The sequence below is a fragment of the Stigmatopora nigra genome, chromosome 10 (assembly GCF_051989575.1).
Source record: "Stigmatopora nigra isolate UIUO_SnigA chromosome 10, RoL_Snig_1.1, whole genome shotgun sequence".
NCBI classification, from domain to species: Eukaryota; Metazoa; Chordata; class Actinopteri; order Syngnathiformes; family Syngnathidae; genus Stigmatopora; species Stigmatopora nigra.
In genome coordinates, this window is record NC_135517.1 from 6,705,483 (window position 1) to 6,727,258 (window position 21,776).

The 21,776-nt window shown below is 40.6% G+C and overlaps 3 protein-coding genes and 1 non-coding gene across 6 annotated transcripts; 3 read left to right on the top strand and 1 right to left on the bottom strand.

The window, feature by feature from the left end:
- The first annotated feature begins 562 nt into the window (after positions 1-562).
- On the top strand, positions 563-5,483 carry adipor1a (adiponectin receptor 1a). Of its 2 annotated transcripts, none has more exons than XM_077726863.1 (8): positions 563-728; positions 1,872-2,087; positions 2,161-2,277; positions 2,565-2,736; positions 2,841-3,027; positions 3,162-3,349; positions 3,489-3,682; positions 3,779-5,483. In XM_077726863.1, the coding sequence occupies exons 2-8, from the start codon at positions 1,941-1,943 to the stop codon at positions 3,905-3,907; spliced, it is 1,134 nt and encodes a 377-aa protein (XP_077582989.1). In that variant the 5' UTR covers positions 563-728; positions 1,872-1,940; the 3' UTR covers positions 3,908-5,483. The 2 variants fall into 2 exon arrangements, with proteins under 2 accessions (XP_077582989.1, XP_077582990.1); XM_077726864.1 differs by having other exon boundaries at positions 640-857.
- A 174-nt stretch (positions 5,484-5,657) lies between these two features.
- trnaa-agc (transfer RNA alanine (anticodon AGC)) lies at positions 5,658-5,730 on the bottom strand. Its single transcript has one exon. It is a non-coding gene; the product is annotated as a tRNA-Ala (tRNA).
- Positions 5,731-5,906: 176 nt separating this feature from the next.
- Positions 5,907-7,962, top strand: rabif (RAB interacting factor). The gene is made up of 3 exons (XM_077725977.1): positions 5,907-6,057; positions 6,509-6,652; positions 7,607-7,962. The coding sequence occupies exons 2-3, from the start codon at positions 6,509-6,511 to the stop codon at positions 7,853-7,855; spliced, it is 393 nt and encodes a 130-aa protein (XP_077582103.1). The 5' UTR covers positions 5,907-6,057; the 3' UTR covers positions 7,856-7,962.
- Positions 7,963-9,450: 1,488 nt separating this feature from the next.
- On the top strand, positions 9,451-21,771 carry kdm5ba (lysine demethylase 5Ba). Of its 2 annotated transcripts, XM_077725976.1 has the most exons (27): positions 9,453-9,759; positions 12,218-12,295; positions 12,363-12,485; positions 12,595-12,765; positions 13,044-13,169; positions 13,264-13,357; positions 13,441-13,538; positions 13,636-13,794; positions 13,922-14,041; positions 14,127-14,285; positions 14,522-14,703; positions 15,576-15,738; positions 15,870-15,989; positions 16,068-16,262; positions 16,480-16,661; positions 17,003-17,127; positions 17,227-17,377; positions 17,507-17,624; positions 17,704-18,059; positions 18,549-18,687; positions 18,768-18,947; positions 19,073-19,231; positions 19,450-19,869; positions 19,951-20,026; positions 20,117-20,304; positions 20,380-20,634; positions 20,738-21,771. In XM_077725976.1, exons 1-27 carry the CDS (start codon positions 9,607-9,609, stop codon positions 20,873-20,875), a joined length of 4,428 nt encoding a protein of 1,475 aa, XP_077582102.1. In that variant the 5' UTR covers positions 9,453-9,606; the 3' UTR covers positions 20,876-21,771. The 2 variants fall into 2 exon arrangements, with proteins under 2 accessions (XP_077582101.1, XP_077582102.1); XM_077725975.1 differs by having other exon boundaries at positions 9,451-9,759; positions 19,450-20,026.
- The last annotated feature ends 5 nt before the right edge of the window (positions 21,772-21,776 follow it).

A 21,776-nucleotide genomic window follows, 5' to 3' on the forward strand; every position in this document is an offset into this window, starting at 1 on the left:
CCAATATCAGGATTTTAAAATATTTTATGTATATACTGAAAACTTTCCTTTTTTTCAATAGATGCGTTTTAATGAATGTAAAGACAATAACGGCACAAATCTAAGAACTGTTGTATCAAACTTCTCAGATTCCCCACCTTCTGAAAAAAACTCAATTAAAAATAATTATAAGGAAAGAATAACAAGGAATATATAAATGAAATTGCAGGTCTTGTTTTTTTTATTTTTTCATTTTACAATTCATTTATTCCATCCATATGTCTGCTCCAAGGGAGCATCGGATCATGTGTGTGCAGTGAACTTTTTTAAATTATCTATTTTATATCTAACTGATATTAACAAGTCATATATAATCTAATTTGGTTTGATATTGAAAACAAGTAACGACTTCAACAGACGTCCGATCAGTTTTAACTGGGAGGATTAAAAGAAATTGGACGTCTATTGCCGTCAAATGCAGTCAAAGAGTTAAAGAGCTCTGTGAGGTCACACAAAAAATAAAATTTCCACAGCAAAATACACATCGGACGCACTTATTTGAAATGATGTCTTATTTCTTTTCTTTTAATTTATTACAATTTATTTTGATGTGAATGGATTATGAAAAGCACTTTTGTTTTGAAGGGTATGGATTAACTATGCGGAAGAGACAGCAACTTCCGTAAAGGATTGTATTTTGTATTTTTTTCGATTAATAATTCACCTTCCTGTTTTGAAGACCTTGTCAGGTAAATTGTGTATATTCTGTGCAATCGTGGTTGCAAATTTGTAGTTTTGTGATTATAACGAAGCCGAATATCTACCTGGAATGAAACGCCAAAGTATCGCCAGTTTGCCAGCTCGGCGCTAGCCTCAAGGTAACGCTAGCGACATGAAATATGGGCAATATGTCACCACACATTTGTATTAAGTCCCCCTGTCGTGTTGCATTTGTTGCGACATAAATCCTAAGTGGGCCAGGAGGGTTCTATTAATCGAATCGCCGGTGTCTTGCGTCTGTTGTTGACGTTTTGCTTTGTTTCGGGACCGTCTTCGGTCTGACGCTTAGCTAAGTCACATCCGTTGTTTGTCTGCTTTAGACGTTCTGTTGTTCGGTTGTCATCTAATGTCATTTGGCCCATTAAGCCAAGTGGAAAAGATCTGAACCGATCTAAATATTCCATGCAAAATCTATGTCATGTGATGGTTAAACTAATTTATCGACAGTCCGACTTGTGTTGTTGTCGATAGAATTAATTTAACAGTGTGAGAACTGAGAGACCGCTTCAAATTTCAACTGTTCACTTTCAACCCAATGATTTTAGCAAAAAAAAAAAAACCCTCCCCTAAACACTAAATATGGGTCGATTTCTAGACGGAATTGTACTTTCTTTGAGGCGATTTGAGTTCAAACACACAAGGGATCATTGGATCTTAGAAAAATCAACATTTTTATATCACATTTCGTCCTTTACTGCTGTGGACATCTAATCCATTTCGACTCTGTCAGGTCGTTGCCACCTTTCCATGTCAAAATGGATTGGGCATCTAATTAATGTCATTTGGCAGCCAATAAATTGGGGGTAAAAAAATGACATGATCAGTGCATCACTGTGTAATGACCGTCTAGGTGAGACAAATCTAACTGTGTCTAAATATATGATTACCATAGATTTGTGTGTAAGTTGAAACTTCCTTTATTTGTTTGCATTCTTTACTACCGTATTATATTTGATTTCTTCTGTGCTAACTTTAGCATTTGTGCATTTTGCATCTTAACAGGACGCTTGCATTTAGCTCGTATCTCAATGCTGGTGTTGTACTTTGACTGAGAGTTGTAAAAATGTATCCCCCAAATGTTAACTGTTGCTTTCTTTGCATTTTTTTTTCAGGAGGAAATTGAAGTGTAACGTTTGAAACAGAATACAAGGACTGTGAGTGGGTCATCAGGCAGTCTCCCTATGTCAGGCCGAAACGGGTCTGCAAGTGATGCAGACTGTCGGATCTCAGAGGACTGCCAAGTCCAGGATGTGGAGCTAATGGAGCTGGGGCCACTGCTGGAGGAGGGAGGAGTCCACCAGCTGGCTTCCAAAGGTGTACACACAGAGGTAGTATATATATTTTCCTAATCCCACCAAGAAAATGTATTTCTCTTTGACTTCACTAAATCTCTTCTTAAAGGGCGCAGCAATGCTTGCGGATGAGGAGGAAGAGGATGACGACGAGGTGGGGGAGGTTCTGACCTTACCACTCCAGGCACACCACGCCATGGAAAAGATGGAAGAGTTTGTACATAAAGTAAGTGTGATGCTCCATTTTCACCTTCAGTGTTCCACCCTGAACAAAATATTATTTATTGCATTATTTTTGATTCACCCTGTCATACAACAACAAGGTAGACGACAAATGATTGGAGGTTGTTTTTTCTTTGGGTGATAGAGCATGACTCCTTCTGGTGACTGGCAGGTTATTTTAGATCAGCCTCCAAATTTGCACCAGATTATCTCCCTTATTATTCTAACACTATTGCAAAATATACAAAGTCCTTTACAGTATTTATATTAAATAAAATGTTTTTTTTTCAGGTTTGGGAGGGGCGCTGGAGAGTCATTCCCTTCCATGTCCTGCCAGAATGGCTTAAGGACAACGATTACCTCCTGCATGGACATCGCCCCCCCATGCCTTCATTCCGGGCCTGCTTTGGAAGCATCTTTCGAATTCACACCGAGACCGGAAACATTTGGACTCATCTGTTAGGTCAGCATGCAAAGCCGTGTATTTAAAAAAAAAAAAAAAAAAGAACTGTTTCAATTGTCTTTCCTTTATGAGTTCGCATTGACCAATTGTTTTGTCACCCTCAGGGCTGATTCTTTTCCTGTGTCTGGGCACGTTAACCATGTTGCGGCCCAATATGTATTTCATGGCCCCGCTTCAAGAAAAAGTGGTGTTCGGGATGTTCTTTCTGGGAGCTGTGTTGTGCCTCAGTTTCTCCTGGCTTTTTCATACCGTCTACTGCCACTCTGAGAAAGTGTCTCGTACCTTCTCTAAGTAAGTTCTTCAACATTTTTCATGTCAAAATATTTAAATGCACTGGTAGACAATGTTGACTGTATCTTATGAAGGCAGAATTTGACTGAACAAATTGCAAAAGGACTCAATGAATCTTTCATTTCCTCCCTTAGGCTTGACTACTCAGGCATCGCGCTCCTCATCATGGGTTCCTTCGTGCCCTGGCTGTACTACTCCTTCTATTGTTCTCCTCAGCCGCGACTTATCTACCTCACCATTGTTTGCGTCCTTGGCATTGCCGCCATCGTAGTGGCCCAATGGGACCGGTTCTCCACCCCTCGACACAGACCCACCAGAGCAGGTGATCCTGTCGCACGCAAACAGCAATGGGGGAAAAATGGCCACTATTTTAAAGGTTTTCTTTAATGTTAGGTGGCCAATGTGAAAACACACAAGAAAGAAATATAAATGTTTGAAATAAGCACTTTTTTTTGTCTTAGGCGTGTTTATGGGTCTGGGACTTAGCGGCATCGTTCCCACCATGCACTTCACCATTGAGGAGGGCTTCGTTAAGGCCACCACTGTGGGCCAGATGGGTTGGTTCTACCTAATGGGGGCCATGTATATAACTGGTGCTGGTCTGTATGCAGCCAGGATTCCTGAACGCTATTTTCCTGGCAAGTGTGACATCTGGGTAAGTATTTATGTTTTTCATATTTTAGTGATGGCACGGGGTTTTGAAAATAATGAAGAAACGTCAATCAAAATGTATTCCACTCTCTCCTTCTAGTTCCACTCCCATCAGATTTTCCATGTTCTGGTCGTGGCAGCAGCATTCATCCATTTCTACGGCGTTTCTAACCTCCAGGAGTTCCGTTATGGCCTGGAGGGAGGATGCACAGATGACACTCTACTCTGAGAGGCCTACCTGTCACTTCTTTTCTTAATAGCCCCTTGCAAACACCACACGCACACACAAAAACAGTACCAATGCTGCCGGAATTTCTTAAAATCACGTCTTTCTCATTCTTTATAGGTTCTTTGTTCTTATGGTGTGAGGGCTTTGGTAGGTCTTGTTTTGCGCTTTGGCTTATTTTTGCTCCAAATAAGTAGCACCAAGCAGCCAATGAGCACGGGAGGCAAGCGTAAACCATGACTTTGTGACTATTACGAAACTTGAAATGTTCATCTAAATTGAAGCCGATGTTTTGAAAAGCATACCTCCCTATTTAGGCCATTGATTTATTGGCTTCAGGCTGTCAGCATGTGGCAAAGGGCGAGAAGAGTTGTATTTAAAGTGCTGTAGCAAAGGGAAAACATTGTCATCCAATCATTCTCTCCTACATTGTGTCTGTCCAGGGCGGATTATGAATGTACAGTTCGTTTTTGGGTGCAGAAAAACAATCCAGGTCAATGTAGATACATGGGGGCCTCAATTTGAAGGCAAACGATATGTTACACATGGTATGCAATGGTCCTACCATATGCTTACTATGCTAAGAATTTTGTTTTTTTTTAATTGTTGGTTGAATTATGGCCCATTTGAACAAAAGTTAAGGCACAATTATTAAAATCGGATTAATTTCTCACGAAAAACAACCACTGTTGTACTATCATATGGATTAGCATTTGAAAAAAAACAATTATAAAATGTGCAATGGATATTTACAAGGCATTGAACTTGAAAATAACATTTTTTCTTAAATTATTTACTGGTCAGTGTTTGTTTCTTTTAATTAAGCCTTTCATTTAATACGTTCTTTTATCTGAGGAAAACTCCCAAAACCAACCCATCTCACCCTAGAGAAAAGACTTGCGATAGTTGTGTGAAAAGAATGAGTGCATTAAAACTTGTAAATGTTAAAAAAAAAATCCTGTTATTTTCCAGACAATACAAACGCTCTTTTTTTAAAGGTGTAGATTTAGGTCCCGAACTACGCACAATGTACAGGTCTGGAGGGGTCGAGTTGTGTGATTGTCAGTTCCTTTTTGTGCTAGATTTCAGATGCAATCTAAGGTGTAAATAACAAATGCACCTCTTATGTATTCTTAAATTCAACACTTTTAATTAACAGATGGGGTTTCAAATGTTCCAGAAGATTGGTAAAAAAAAACTTTAGTATTCCTGTGCCTTAGGCCATTGGAAATGTTAAAAAATTGCAACCCAAAAAAATTGGCTTATTCCTGAACAGTTAAGGGACCTTCAATGATTTTCAATTGTAAACTCACCTTTTTTTCTTCTTCTTGTCATATACAATCAAATTATTATTGAACTACAACCAATGGCGAGGTTTTATCAACTGCTGTATAAGACTACTTTTTCTAGATTAATTTACTCCAGCTTTATTACAGGCTAAAATAATGTGTATTCTTGACTTTGTGTTATGTCCTGTGTAGAAAGTGAGAAATCATACATTTCATTGAAATGTAGACATAACTATTTATTAATCGTAATCTTTGGGGAAAATACTGTAATAAATTTTTTTCCACCTGTACAGATGGCCTCTGTTTTGTATTTGTTTTGTATAGCTGACTTGTAGTTTATGTCTATTACAATTTCCCCATGAATCATAATAACACGATGGCTTCACTTCAATTTAAACGATAAAAAATATTTGAACAACGTACGCATTGGAAAGTTAATATCACAAGATGAAACATGCAAAAACTGGAGGATGCGGGCATCGATCCCGCTACCTCTCGCATGCTAAGCGAGCGCTCTACCATTTGAGCTAATCCCCCACTTCCATCAGTTGGTGAGTTTATTACAATATAAATAAAAAACTTATATTCAACACAACAGGTTCGACGTCTTACCTTGTTTTAACTTTTTTGTGTCTATTATAATTTATCAGCGTCGGAAGTGGGAGATCATTAACCAATGAAATTCAATTTTAAAAGAAACTGACACGGGTATGAAAACGGAACAAGTATGCATGAGTTTCTAGAGGAACCCGTTTAGTGGTGGACCGAAGTGTCCAAAAGCAGCCGGAATGCGCCGCTTGCTTTAGCGAATCTGTATATATTTTTTTACATTGTACGTAGTCACCCTCTTTCCACTCTGCTAAGGTACGTTTCTTTACATAGTTATAAATATTTGGTTGTTGCCACCCCCTTTTTTTGTATTATTACCGGCTTGTAGCATTGTCTTGCGCGTAAATAAGAGGGGAGCAATTTAAAGTGACACCGACATTGTGTTAGTGTTTTCTTTTAAAAACAACGATGAATTGAATTGTATTTGTATGGGTTGTGTCTATATTCGTATTTTTAAAGACGATTCAAACATATATCCGGTTTGTAAATACCCAGAACGCTTTTAATTACGGCATTTCTCCTGTCATCCTGTATGTATGTAATTTACGAAGTGCCACGCCTTGCCGATGCTTTCCTTTTTGACAGCTAGTAAATATTGCAGCAGACCGAACAAAAAAATATAACCACTACATTCTGCCTATCCGTCCATAACGTCCCTTCACTGAGCTGTTTTCCTTATCTGTCCTAATTGCTTATCATCCTCGAGATGGACCACAATTCAGAGACTAAAGACGTCATAGACCGGACCGACTTAGTTTCTGAGGACGGGAAAAACAGCAAGTCTGTCCTTTGTCAACGATGTGGATCTAAGGTGCTGTCTCCTGGAATTGCCGTGTTAGCAGAGAAAGAGGTATTAAAAAATGGCCAACGTTTGGCCTCAGGACCCATAAAGTCTAGAACGGTTAGAGCAATTATTCAGATTGGTTTGCACGTCCATGTATGGGGCAGTGAAAAGGCAAATCAACATGAACATTTTCTATTCTATCTTATTGGCCTGTCTGTTTGACAATTGCATGTTTTCCCATGCTTGCCATGTTATTTTTTCCCCAAGTTTCATAGATTTCCCCAAGGCAGATTTTTACTTGCAGTTATCAAATATTTAAACTAGTTATTGTTTTAGTAAAGTACAACTGCGGCATGTCCAAATGAATACTCCAATTTTGGGTACTTCTGCATTTTTTTACACTTAAAATTATTGACAAACATGGTCCACCAAAATGCTGGAAGTTCAAGAAAAATAACAACCAACCTCCTCACTCCCATTTTTTTTTATCAGCACTGACAACATAAACACACCTGAAATTGGCATTAAGACAAGAAAAATCGGGTATATTGAAGATTGTTAAGCAAACCAAATTCACCAATGATGTTGGAGTAGAAATTTCATTTTGTGTCCTCACCAAGAACAAAGTGAGTGAGACTTGGAGCCTCCAGCCATGAATGCTTAGCAAAATGACAAAAAAAGTTGAAATTGAAACAATTTAACACTCAGATAAAGCTGGGTCGCAAGCATTGTGGCCTCCATGAGAAACAATGGGTTCACATGCTTCAGTTTAAGGTATTTTGATAACAACCTAAAAAATCTCACTGTAGTCAAAGCATTGCTCAACTTCTCAAGGCCATTCACTTGTCCAGAAGATTCTTTGTGATTGAGTGAAAATACATTGCCAAAATTTAGTTACAAAGGAGGGATGGGTAAAAAACACTCACTAAACACATCCAATCTTTGACCACATATTATTGTAATACCAGGGTCATAGTTTCTGAGATGTATATGTTGAGCCTATTTATTCTGTCATTTCAGTTTATCCTCCCGTCCATGCGGAAAAAAAGCAGCATCGGCGCCACGGAGGGCTCAGTGGACACGGACACAGTAACTGCCCACTGGTTAGTGGGGGATATGTTCGATTTTGAGAACGTGGGTTTCACAAACGATGTGGGGAGAATCAAGTTTCTCATCTGTGCAGACTGTGAGATTGGACCAATCGGCTGGCACTGTTTGGATGACAAAATAGGTTACTATGTTGCGTTAGACCGAGTAAACCATGCTTAGTTTTAAAGCTTAACAGATAAAATGGATAAATGTGAGCTGGCTTTTTATGAATTCACTTTCAGTACTCACCCCGAAAAATACTCATTAAATTTGTACTGTAAACATCATTACTGTTTTCACTTACAACACACTGTTATTGTGCTCTAATAAAAAATAATAATTTTCTCAACTTCAAAATGATACCCTGTATGTGACCTCACGGTCAAGCTTACTTAAATTATTATTATTAATCATGTCAAATACAAGAGGGCAGACTATTCAATACTACAGTTAGTGTTATTATGTATATTAATGTACAAGTGGCCATGATGTTGTGGCTTGTTGTTGATGTGTCACTGGCCGTTTTTAGCCATGGTTGGTACAAAATATATGACATTTCACAACAATAATACGCACATTGTAGAAAACATCATAAAACTTCAGTTGCAAAATGACAAATAACTAGCCACTGGGTCACATTGGTTACAGTAATTGTAAAAAATGTTAAACTGAATTTTTGTATGGTCGCAACATTTTTAAAATGGTGTTCTGTGTTTTGTTCATTCTTTTCAGATGAAAGTAAACTGTCTTCGTAGATGTAGGCCCATTCTACACAGGTAGCATACTTTGTTTATCAACATAGTTGTCGTGTCTCTTTCAATTTGTGATCGTTGTTGTCGTTTGGTTGCTCTGATGCTGTCATCAAAAGGCTAGTACATATTTACGCCCCTTTGGCTAAAATCCACCAATCAGGGTAAAGACTATGAGCTCAGTCTTTGGTACAATAGTTGTCAAAGAGCAGCAGACCCTTTGAAACAATTGATAGACTGAATGTGGGATTTGAAACATGTTTCAATTCAAAATGACAGGATTTAAAAACACAGGCAACTGTTCCTACTTAACACGTCATGTAAACACGTAAAACAAAATCATTTATTTAACGGGTTGTCAATATTTCAATACATTTCAGTAATATTGCTATTTTAATGGCCTTCGTGTTTTGATATAACATGTAGATAGCAGTATATTAAAATATATATGAAAAATATTAAAAGAAACAGCTGAAGTCTGATCCGTGACTAGCCAATCGGGGCTCTCCTTTAGACCATTTAAAAACAAAGATCCGGTTGTGGCGGATTGATATGCAGGGTGAGTTCGATTTTCAACTTGCATAGTGTTTCTATTATTTCTGTCCAGCCGGGCGGAGTTAAACAGGGCCAGCACTTGCTCGTGAGGCAGAGAATCTGTCATGTCGCTTGGTGAATAAATCAAACACACACAACAAGGAGTTATATCTTCTGTACGCAAACCACGGAAACAATAATCCTTAAATAGAAATGCAATGCTCTCGTAAAACGAAGCACGAGTAAACTTCTCAAGAGTTAATTTCGTTTGTTTTTCAAATAAGTCACTTCTAAAGTATACATTTCAACCGTACGGAATAACTGATGTTTTTGCATTTTAATTGACTGTACGACATAGTTACACAAATCACAATTGAAATTATACTTGATCGCAAATTCAATGTACAGTTAAGTTGTTTTTGTTCGGAGAAAAACGCTTGTAACAAGTCATTTGTATGTGTCTACTTTTAGAGGCGGAAGCACATAGTCTTCGGCTGTTAACCAGCTCACTTCCAACTAGATAATTCGCCCGTGAGTTGAATGAGTGTAGAATGGATACGGACTGAAATTCTGGATTACAAAGCGAACAACCTGAGCGTAGGCGACCATTGAGCATCATTCAACGAGCATCCCAACAAAGATGCAAGAATGACTCAACCTCATCTGAATGAGTTCATTCCTCCCCCGGAGTGTCCTGTTTTTGAGCCCAGCTGGGAGGAATTTGCGGACCCGTTTGCCTACATCAACAAAATACGACCCATTGCGGAGAAAACTGGCATCTGTAAAGTCCGACCACCACCGGTAAGCCCCCTTTTCGGACGGATCTCTTTTCTATACTTGTGTCGTGACGCTTGGCTTGAGCGTTCGATCAGGAAGGAGCGTCAGATCGCAGTCAAACTTGTTTTTTTAGTCAGCTTTTCAACATGGCGGAGTAGGGGTCTCGAGAGTTGAATTGGCAGCTAGCTCTGTATTTGGTAGCCGTCGCACTTAATCACTAAACGCGCCTGGATCGTGAAAAAACACTCTATATTTTTATTTTTGACACCGTAAACTGCCAAACATGTGGCCCCGTTTTTATTCGAGTTTGGGAATATATGATTGAAATGGTCAAGTTTTTATATACAGCTTTCGATTGATATTGTTTACATTAAGGCTCAGCGAGTGAGTTGCTTCCTGGACTGTTGTCTGACGTTGACAATATTTTTTATTGTTATTTTAGCGATATGGCTGTCTTGTTTTAGTTTCTAATAATCGGCTGTCCGGTTGCTACGTGCTCGGGGACCAACTGTTTATGGAGAGAAGGGAGCTTTACCACAATGACCACATTGTTAGTCTTTTTTTAAAATTTAATTTAAAAAAAAATATCATATACACACTCGTTTTCCAATGTACTGGAACGTCATTTTTTCCCTCTACGTTTTCTGTTCGTATATATGGTGTTTGTTTTAGTCTTGTAGCTTGCGTACTTTGTTCCTCCTGGATGACGATTGTGTCCTAATTATGAGCCCGGACTTGGTGAATGTCGGGTCTTTGAAAGCAGCACGAGCTGGTCTTTGAAAGCAGCACGAGCTGGTCTTTCATGTCATTTAGCGAAGCTTGTTCCTCATGCTTTGTGTTGAGCATAATTCGCTGCTTTGACAAGGGTGTGTCCACGCCTTATTTGCCTACAAATGAAATAAAACTCCACATTAGGCTGAATTACATTGATAAATGTGCAATTGGGTGGTACTAGCTCACTGATTATCAAACGCCCCTTTATTAGCTCATTCATTGTGCCTTCTGACGCCCTCACTTTGTGAAGGCATAATGTTGTTTCCCAAGGCCTCATTCTAAATATTCTCTATGAACTCATTGGCAACTATTGGGTATGGTGGACGTCCGACCCATTAGATCTGGGAAGCTCGGCAATGAATTATTATGTTACAGTGCCTTTGACGGTGTTAGATGTGGATTCTATTTGAAAAAATGGGGGTGTGGGGGTTTGGCTCAGAAAGATCCCTTTTTATGAGGATATTAAACAAATCATTGTAAACTACCACATGTATCTTAGTGAAGGAATAATGTTTATTTTTATTTATTTTAGCTACCACAACAATCTTTTTAAAGCATTTCCAACATGTGTAAAAACTTGTCCTAAAGTGGCTCTGACTAATTTTGGGCACATTGTGGCGCAACAACTTATATTCATGAAGGAATATATAACGCAACATTAAAACATCCATTCTAGGAAGTTAGCGTATAACTGAAAATAATGGGCTGCCCAGTGCTTGAGTGGTTTGCGTGTTGGCCTCGCAGCTTTGGTGTCCTGGGTTCAAATCCTGGTTATTTATTTTTATTATTTATCTCATTAACATCTATTTAAAAATTCAGATATGGGCGGAGTTTACCCTATGGTAGCATTACAATAATAAATATGGATTGTAAGAATCAGTTTTTTTTCTCCTATTTAGTAAACATGTAGGCGTTTTATTATTTTGAAATTTATTTGAAAACAATTTGGGCAAATATTGTATTAAGTTTAAAATACAGATTTATGAAACAAGGCCTAAAATACTTGAAATCTGTTAAGTTAATCACATGAAGATGAAAAAATATAATATAATGACATTTTACTATGATTTCTCCGGCCAACATGATACATGTTTTTGTGTTCAGAAATTTCAAAATGCAAAAGCCAGTACCAAGAAGTGTTCTTCTTTACACGGAAGACCGTTTTCTAGGAACCTTACTAGCATTGAGCCCTCACAGAAGTAATTTCCATCTACCGTGTGCTGCCAAAGCCACCTGTATTTATTTTAGGCTCCTATGTCTATGCAGGACTGGGAGAGCACATAATTAGAAACGTGCATCTATGTTTTTTTCTAACAAAGGAAAACATTTCATATGTAATAAATTTTAATCCAAGTGAAACTAGTTTTTGGAAATTGCATCATCCAAACCATGACATATGATACAGTCAAACATCAATAAAATTGACCAGTTCACTTTTTCCCCTTAAATATTTTGTCAAAAGGGCTGTAACGACACAACGAATGTAGCGTTATCATGTGAAACTAAGTTTATCTTCCTGTGTCTTAACTGGTTACCCGCAATAGATTCCTACCAGTTTACAGCAAGTCATGTGGTCTGCTATTAGTTTTCAGCATTTTGGTAAAGCAGAGTAGGTACTGTGCTGTCATTAGTAAGTTATGCTTTGTTAACCTCATTATCCAACAGAATGTGTTTGTATTTTCATGCTTTTCCCCTTCCGCATTTTTAGGAATGGCAGCCACCATTTGCCTGTGATGTTGAAAGACTGAAATTCACTCCACGAATTCAAAGGCTCAACGAGTTGGAGGTATGTTCTCACAACTGCTATGTTTAACAGTGTTGTTACCGATTTAAAATTCTGTTTTTTTTTTTAGGCACAGACAAGAGTGAAGCTCAACTTTCTGGATCAAATAGCAAAATTTTGGGAGCTTCAAGGATGTACTCTAAAAATCCCTCATTTGGAAAGAAAGAGTTTAGATCTCTACCAACTCAATAAGGTACATTCACATTCTTGCTAGCCACGCCCTAGCGCTTGACCACACGTGAACGAAAATATCCTTACACGCCAATGAAAGTTTCTAAAAGACTATTCGGTACTCTTTTCAGCTGGTCAATGAGGAGGGAGGTTTCGATGCTGTCTGCAGAGAGCGGCGATGGACCAAAATCTCTGTCAAGATGGGCTTTGCTCCAGGCAAGGCGGTCGGCTCCCATCTGCGGGCACACTATGAGCGGATCCTCTACCCCTACAATCTATTCCAGACTGGAGACAATCAGCCTGTACGTGATGCTAAATTTGTGTTATTTGTTGTGCCCGTTGTTTGATTTGGAGAGGCGATAACATGTCAGCATTTGGCTTTTTTGGGCGTCTTTCTCAGTGTAGATTGAAGATGTAAGGAAATAGTATTACTGTCAATGTCAGTAGATTATTCCCTCACCCATCAGGCTTTTGTGTATTAAAAAAAAAAATTGATAGACAAACCAGACTTGTTTTCTCTAGCTAAGTCACACTTTAGCAATAATCATTGCTTTCTTCCATGTCATTTCTATCATTGCAGAGAGCCACCTTAACTAATGACACTAAGGATAAGGTGTACACCCCTCATGACCTGCCACAGCGCCAATCTGTGCAGCCCCTCGAGAGCTGCAGCATAGCTCGGCGTGCAAAGCGGATGAGGGCAGAAGTGAGTGTGGTGTTGTCGTCGTCGGTCTTTTGAAACATTTCCTCTTTGTGGCACATTTCCCCTTACTTGTGTGTCTATGACAACTACTCTGCAGAGAAGCTATGTTAAAAGCGAAGCTGGACAAGTTCGCATGAATCGTCCCAATCTCAGGAGGAGAATGGGAACCTATGTTGACAAGGCAGAGCCTGGTAAAAAAAACAAAAACACATTGAGATGTTCATAAGAGAAGATAGTGACAATTTGAAACAACTTACTGGTATTTCTGTTTCAGTGAGCTCGTTGGTGAAAGAAGAGCCTCTTGAATATGAAGTTACTGAATGTTGTGAAGAAAGGATGTTAGATAACAGTACGAATGGTACCACACCTAAAGTAAGTAGCATGTCATGTAGTTAAATGGCTAAATTGCTGTTGTTTTTTCTGTTCCAAAACATCTTTCTATTATTTATTATTATTTTTTACTTTTCAGGTGGAGCAATACATGTGCCTAGTGTGTCACACTGGAAATGAAGAAGACCGTCTGTTGTTGTGTGATGGCTGTGATGACAGCTATCACATCTTCTGTCTCATCCCCCCACTTCATGAGGTTCCCAAAGGAGACTGGAGATGCCCCAAGTGCCTAGCGCAGGTGGGGTGGGGGCTTGCTTTTTCGCCTTTGGGGATGGGGAGCCACACCCGGATGCAATAAACATGTCATTATTTGTAAAACAACAATTAAGCACATTATTTGATTGTTGTGTCTCTTCATTTCACAGGAATGCGGAAAACTTCAGGTGGCTTTTGGCTTCGAGCAGGCTAGCAGGAGCTACACCCTGCAAACCTTTGGAGATATGGCCGATTCCTTTAAATCTGATTATTTCAACATGCCAGTTCATGTGCGTGGGAATGTCTGTCTACTCTACTCATCTTCTCGATTGCCCGAATGTCATATGACTTTCTTCATTTCTAAACATGTTGTAGATGGTTCCAACTGAGCTGGTAGAGAAGGAGTTTTGGCGCCTGGTCAGCACTATCGAGGAGGACGTGACTGTAGAATATGGAGCAGACATTGCCTCAAAGGAGTTTGGGAGTGGTTTCCCTCTGAAGAATAGCCATTTTGAAGTGTCTCCAGAGAATGAGGTACAAGCTGTTTACTTGCTAAGATGATAACAGCCTCCTACACAAATTTGCATGATTATTATTTTTTGTTTCTTGTTATGACGTCACTATTAACAGTAATGGTGTTATTGTCAAATGTATTTATTGATTAGAATAATAGTTTGGAGCACAGCAGATAAAGAAAATCACCCCCGATGTCTTTGTTCTAACCAACTCGTGTCACTAGCACTAGTTTTTAACATTTTTGTGTTTTACAGCATTACCTAACAAGTGGCTGGAATCTTAACAACATGCCTGTGCTGGATGCTTCAGTGCTGACTCACATTACAGCTGACATCTGTGGGATGAAGTTACCCTGGCTCTATGTGGGCATGTGTTTCTCCTCCTTTTGCTGGCATATTGAGGACCACTGGAGCTACTCTATCAACTACCTTCACTGGTACACTTATACTTTCACTGTAATGTGTCCTGTGGATGGAATTCATCCGAAACTTTTTTTTACATTACTCTGCAATCAATGTTTCTTTAAGGTTATGGGTTCCAAGCACGGTAGAAGGTGGGAATTCCACCGACGTTTAAAGGATGGTGGGCTATTTCCGGATCGCTATATTTGTTGAACACAACCAGGAAAATTAACACAGTTGCTAACAGATTGTGAGGCTGTAAATGAATAAACACAACGTGGTGGCCTAAAACCCAAAATCCCCCCCTTATTGTAATTTGGCATTATTTCGATGTATTAAACATTTAGTTGTTTAATATCTTGTTTCTTTAGGTCTCATAAAATCGTTATTCACTGTCATGTGTTTACAAGTATAAATATAACAGCGATCAAAAATCAACCTCATGCTGATCTGGCAACTGCGATAAACACGGTCGCTCTTAGAAATATGTTTCTTCTGCTTTTACTTCAATGTTTTCTTTTCCTTCCCTTCTCATATCAGTTAGCAGATATTCTATCATGTTTGTTTAATTTTTTTTGCAGCCAAAAAGCTGTACCGGACTTCAAATAGATTCAAATAAATACAAATTGTGCTATGACGTAAATTGGGCATGTGTTTAAGTGCTTGTTCTTCTCTCATATATTTTTTTTGGTCGATTTGGCAGACACAATTAAAGCCAATATAACGAGCCGAAAATAGACAGCCATCCTTAATATTGTCGCTTCAAAGTCCAGCCTCCGCTCCATTGTGCTTATTATGAATTACATACTCGAATGTTTTTGTAAAGCAGTGTTCTTCAAAGAATGGAAAAATTCTTCTTTTGTTTTGCAAACAATGGTCTTTTAGCTTTTTCTCTTTGATTATGCAGGGGTGAGCCAAAGACCTGGTATGGAGCACCAGGTTACGCTGCGGAACAGTTGGAGGGGGTCATGAAGAAACTAGCTCCTGAGCTTTTTGAGTCGCAGCCAGACCTCCTTCATCAGCTCGTCACCATCATGAATCCAAACACGCTGATGAACAACGGCGTCCCGGTAACTAGCTTAGTGTTGCTGAGCAATTTTTAACAATAATGTCAGTGGGACAAACATGTTTAACACATCTAATGGATACAATTCCGGAAGAAAGTATTTTATTCATCTATCCAACCTTACCTCCACTGTAGATCTATCGCACAAACCAATGTGCTGGAGAATTTGTCATCACCTTTCCCAGAGCATACCACAGTGGATTCAACCAAGGTTTCAACTTTGCCGAAGCAGTCAACTTCTGCACCATGGACTGGGTAAGCAGCTCAGTACCAGGTCAAGTGTTTTGTATGCATTGTTGAGTCATTTATTTTAACGTCATTTTTTTTTTTTAGATGCCCGTAGGCCGAGGTTGTGTGAAACATTATCGCCAGTTGAATCGGTATTGCGTCTTCTCCCATGACGAGATGGTCTGCAACATGGCCTTCAAAGCGAATACACTGGATGTGGAACTGGCCTCTGCTGTGCAAAAAGAAATGGCTGCCATGGTCCAAGAAGAAGAGGAACTTCAAGAGAAGATCAAGAAGATGGTGAGATATTTTTCATTGTGTGGGTCAGCTGTTTCAAAGCTGATTTGAGCACTATTTAACCATTCATTTATACACTGTTGAATAGAATCTAGCCCTTTCTGTCTTCTGGTTGCACAGTACAGTACAGTTATAGACTGTGTTTGATGAAATCTTTTTTCCCCTCTTTAATAACTTTTCCCCCCTTTCCACTCTAATGACAGTAAATCTGTATCCCTAGGGTGTGGTGCAAAAACGACAAGTAAATTATGAGCTGCTCCCCGATGAGGAGCGCCAGTGCTGCAAATGCTGGACCACTTGCTACCTATCAGGCGTCACTTGTGCCTGCAGTCCTAACAAGGTGGTCTGCCTGTACCACGCCCAGGACCTGTGCTCCTGTCCACTTAGCAACCTCGTTGTCCAGTGAGTTAAGTCACCTCAACAACTGAGTGTGGCTCTTTCATCTTTTGTACTGTGGCTCATTGCATTGTGAACACTAGTCAGAAATCAAAACATTTTTTTCATTTGTTTGTTTTCCTGACAAATTCTTTATTGTTAACTTAATTTAAATGTATGTGGTAGGTTGTCATTAATAACTACATGATTTTACAACAAAAAAAATGAAAAAAACACCAAATTCGTTTTTTTTTTGCATTTAAAATTGCATTATCGTGAATGACCCATGTGTTAAACTTGTGCCAGTGATATTAATGCGTATGATAGTTTATAGAAGAGTGCTTGATAATCTCTTCATTTTTCCCTAGTTACAAATTTAAAATGGATGAGTTGTACCCCATGTTGGAAGCAGTCAAGCTGCGTGCAGAGTCCTATAAGGAGTGGCTTTGTGCTGTCCAGGGCATTCTTGAGAAGAAGGAAAACAACAAACGAGGTTAATTCAATTTAGAGCATGGTCTGCTGATAATGGCCACACTTTGTATTGGCTGTGCAATTATTTGAATGTGGTAAAAGAATGACAATCTCTGCTTAGGTCTGGAAGAGCTTCACAGTTTGGTGGAGCAGGCAGAGACAAAAGGATTCCCACAAATCCCCCTCTTGGATCAACTTCGTGTTGTTGCTTCAGAAGCTGACAAAGTAGCTGTTGTGGCGCAACAACTTCTCAATGGAAAGAGGCAGACAAGGTCATTCTTTTGTAACAATTTGATTCAAACACCCCACAGAACAAATTATTTTAAGTTGGTTGTATATATTACGGGTATTAACTTGCCTTTACACTTATAAGCTTTCCTTTTTTTTATACAATTTTCCAGGTATCGCTCTTGCGGGGGGAAGTCTCAAAGCCACGAGTTGACAGTGGAGGAGCTGCGGTCTTTTGTCCAACAGTTGGAAAACTTGCCATGCAATATCAGACAGGCCCCTTTATTGAAGGTTAATAATCATTTGACTTTTGGAGCTGGGCCGTTTTTTTGGATCTTCGACCCTAATGAGATTTGCACGTGCTTTTCAGGACTTACTGACCCGGGTTGACGATTTCCAGCTACGCAGCGAAAAGCTCCTTTCCGATGAGTCGCCTAACTCTGTAGAACTTCAGGAACTCCTGGATCTCAGCCTGGGCCTGGACGTCGAGCTGCCCCAGCTGCCTCGGCTCAGGGAGAGGCTGGAACAGGCCCGCTGGCTGGAGACGGTGAAGCAAGCCAACGGCAGGCCAGACGACCTCTGCCTGGACACCATGAGGAGGCTGATTGATCAGGGGGTGGGTTTAGCCCCTCACAGCTCGGTGGAAAGAGCCATGGCTCGTCTGCAGGAGCTCCTCACTGTCTCGGAGCAGTTGGAGGAGCGAATGCTCAGCCTCATGAATGCCAGGTGAGAATGTGTTTTCAATCAAAAACAAGATCAAGTTCAGGATTCAAGTAGTCGTTTGGAAGCCTTGTGTTCATTCCGTTCGCCTTCAAATACCTAATTAAAAAAAAAAAGTTTATATTTCATTTCCTGGCTCCATTAAAGCATGCTTCTCAAATAGCCACAGACCAAAAAGTCGCTGCGAGCTAATGTTTAACGAGTAGGCAGGACAAGGTGAGATACTCAGATTTAATTGGCTTAAATTTTACTGTTTTTCCAAAAATGTCCAAAATCAGGAAATATTGCTTTGTTTTTTTTTTGTTGGTCTTACACTTTAAAAAATTGAAGTTTTGTGTCTTTTTATCTTTAGTAAACAGGTTTTTCCACTAGGGTGCACACGATCATTTTTTTTTTTGCGCTTTATCATTTTGTCCTAAATGTACCAATGTTTAAGTACCGAAAAATAGTCACTTGGCCAACACATTGAGCACATTATTGCGTGTTTTCTCACAGTCCATACCACAGTGTCGAAACTCTAGACGCCGCTGTAGAAGAAATGGAAAACATCCCCGCTTATCTTCCCAATTGCCTGCAGCTGAAAGACACTGTGGTCAAGGCCAAGGAGTGGCTGCAGGAAGCTGAAGACCTCCAGGTAAAATGTCGGCTTGTGGGAAAATCCCACCTGAGAGAAACCAAGCTCGCTCTCTAAATGTTGCCTTTGCACACTTGTAGCTCGGGGGCCGTATTCCCGTGTTGGAAAGCCTGTCTGAGCTGGTCCTCAGAGCAGAAGGCATCCCAGTGAGGCTCGATCCTCTCAGCCGACTGGAGGCGCTTGTCAGTGACGTGCAGACTTGGAAGGAAAGTGCTGCCAAAACATTCCTACTCAAAAACTCCCCTTTTTCTCTTTTAGAGGTATGGCGGGTGTTTTTTATTTACTTGGTTACTTGGATTCAGAGTTTTCTGGATTGAATTGAATGTGCGATATGAGAAGATTATTATATCCCTTTATATCTATTCCCACATTTTTGCATTTCAAGGTACTGTGCCCAAGATGTGACGTAGGAGCTGGGCTTCCTAGGTCAAGATATAAGAAAACCAAACAGGGAACACACATCAGTAAGAGATCACCTGTAAAGTTGGACTCTCTGTACGACGTGGAAAAAGCTCTTTCCGAAAGCAAAAGCTCTGCCTCTGCTGTGAGTGCCAGTCTGTTCTGTCTTGCGGTTATTTCAATTTGACTCAAATATCATTGCAAATCAATGTATTGCAGGGTATTTAACACTTTTCTAATGCAATAAGATGCTGCCCCTGCCAATGCGGACATGGATGCATTATGTGTAGACCATATGCCCATTAAAAAGTGCCATTTTGATGACCCTCACGATAACATATCATCTGGTATCTTTTGTCGCAGATGGCCACGCTTGATGATGTCCGCGAGAAGGAGATCGAAACCTTGTTAGCTCTGAGGGTCTCCAACGAGTCCAAGATTCTTCCTGCCGAGAACTACTGTGCACTTAGCGTTTGTCTTTGCCTAAAGGCGCCCTCTGCGGCCATGGTGCAGTGTGAGCTCTGTCGCGAGCTTTTCCACAGCGGCTGCGTGGTAGAGAGTGCGGACCTCAAGTACGGTCAAGTCTGGCTTTGCCCCTTTTGCCAGCGTTCAAGAAAGCCGCCACTGGACAAGGTCTTGCCCCTCCTGGCCTCACTCCAAAGGATTCGGGTCCGACTGCCCGAGGGAGACGCGCTACGCTTCCTCATCGAGCGGACGGTGCAGTGGCAGCACAGAGTTCAGCAGGCCTGCACAGATGGACTGCTTGAGGAAGTGTCAAGGACGGTCAGTGGACGGACCGAGGAGCGTTTAAACTTGCCCGGTTGCTGTTATTACGTCTTTTATTTGACATGTCTTTTATTTCAGGGGAAAAACCAATCCAAAATCACACACAGTGGCGCCTGGTCTTTTCATACAGAACACCAGTGTGTGCCGTCCCAGGGTGAGTGGAATCCAAAGTCAAGTCTATTTCATGTTTACCAAATGAGTTCTGAAAGCGTGCAAGCGTTCATAACATGGTCGCCTTTGCCAGGACTCAGCCCAGAGATCGAAGAGCTCATGGTGGAGGGGTTCCTACTGCAAGTCACACTTCCAGAGACTGAGCAGCTTTACGCCTACCTGCTATACAAACTGGCTCCCCCGCCCGCTCCGAAATCCCCTTGCAGAAAAAGCACAGACGACGACGAGCTTCAAGCGAACAGCGCGAGGCACCGCAAAAAGGTAGCGAGTCATTTTGGAGCCGCGGGCGAACCTCCTTCCGCTAAATCACACTCGTCTTTCCCGATCGTCGTTTAGAGCGGAAGTTCGAGCCAGAAAGAGTCGCCGGGCGTCGAGAGCAAAAGGACCAAACGACGCAAGGATAGCGGTGATTCCCAGCATTCCGGAAAGGCCAAGAAATGCTGCAAGAAGAATTCTAAGAGGAGACAGAGCGAAGAGCGTAGGAGCAGTTGCTCCCCGCCGCGTGCCGTGTCTGAACCCACGGCGTCCGATTCGGATGAGGACTACTCGCTGTGCGCTGCGCCGTGGTGCAGAGAGCCAGAAGGAGATGAGGTATGTGTGTGTGTGTGTGTTTGACAACTAATCACAAAAGACCTTGATTTGTTGGTTTTTTACTGTAAATATCCTGTCTGCGTTTCTTCTTTTTTCCCTCCAGTTAAATTGGGTCCAATGCGATGGCAGCTGCAATCAGTGGTTCCACCAGGTCTGCGTAGGTCTGTCTGCTGAGCGTGCAGAGATGGAAGACTATATTTGCATAAGCTGCACACAGCCAGACTTTGACAGAGGGGACTGAAGGCCGAAAACAAAAACAAGAGGCCTGTTTGCAGGATGAGCAGATGAATTACAGCACGTAGCACTTGGAGTGCACTCTTGAACTCTCACCCCCTTTACCTAGTGGCTTGCCCTTAGCGATCACGGTGCTAATCGCTCGTCTCCCACGTTACAGCTGGCTGGCTCGCTTCAACTTATTTTTTTTTGTCATGTGGCTACTTCTTCAGCCAATAAGCTAATCCCTTCCGAAAACGTTCCAGAATGAACAGTGCAGGGACTTTTCAACCAGAAGGGGAAGTTGAACACACAAACCCAGTCGTATTTTCTAGCTGGTGTCGGAACCACGTGAAAGTTCAGAGTAAATATTCATCAGAGCAATAACTGAACTCCAACAGTTCCGGTTAAATTTCAGCTGAGCTAAGGCGCTCCATTGCATTTTTGAAGTAAACCCATTGTAAGAATTCACTTCTTGGATCTTACGATGTTGCAAAGCTGTTCAGGTAAAACGTCAACACACATGAGTTGAATTAGTGTGCGGCTATTTACTAGACTTTGGGGGTGGAATCGTCACCATTGTCCCTTTACACATCTCGGCTTGATTTTAAGACAGTTTCCCTTTTTTTTTTTTTTTTTTTTTTTGGTGACGGGAGAGAATTAATTTCTGTCAAAGTTCCCTGAGACTCGAAGATGTGCACGGGGGGAGAATGAACTGTCCGACATTCAAGGAATGTATATTTTCTTTTTGGGTGGAGTTTCCCTAAATGTTTGGGTTGAATATATTGTGTTGGATTTAGATTTAACACAGATTGTCTGATTTATTCGCCACTGGTGTGACACTTTTCTGATCCTTTGGCAAAATAATATAATTCATATGTTGCAGTTTGCAATTTAAAATAAAAAAAATGTTTGTTCCCAAAAGTGTG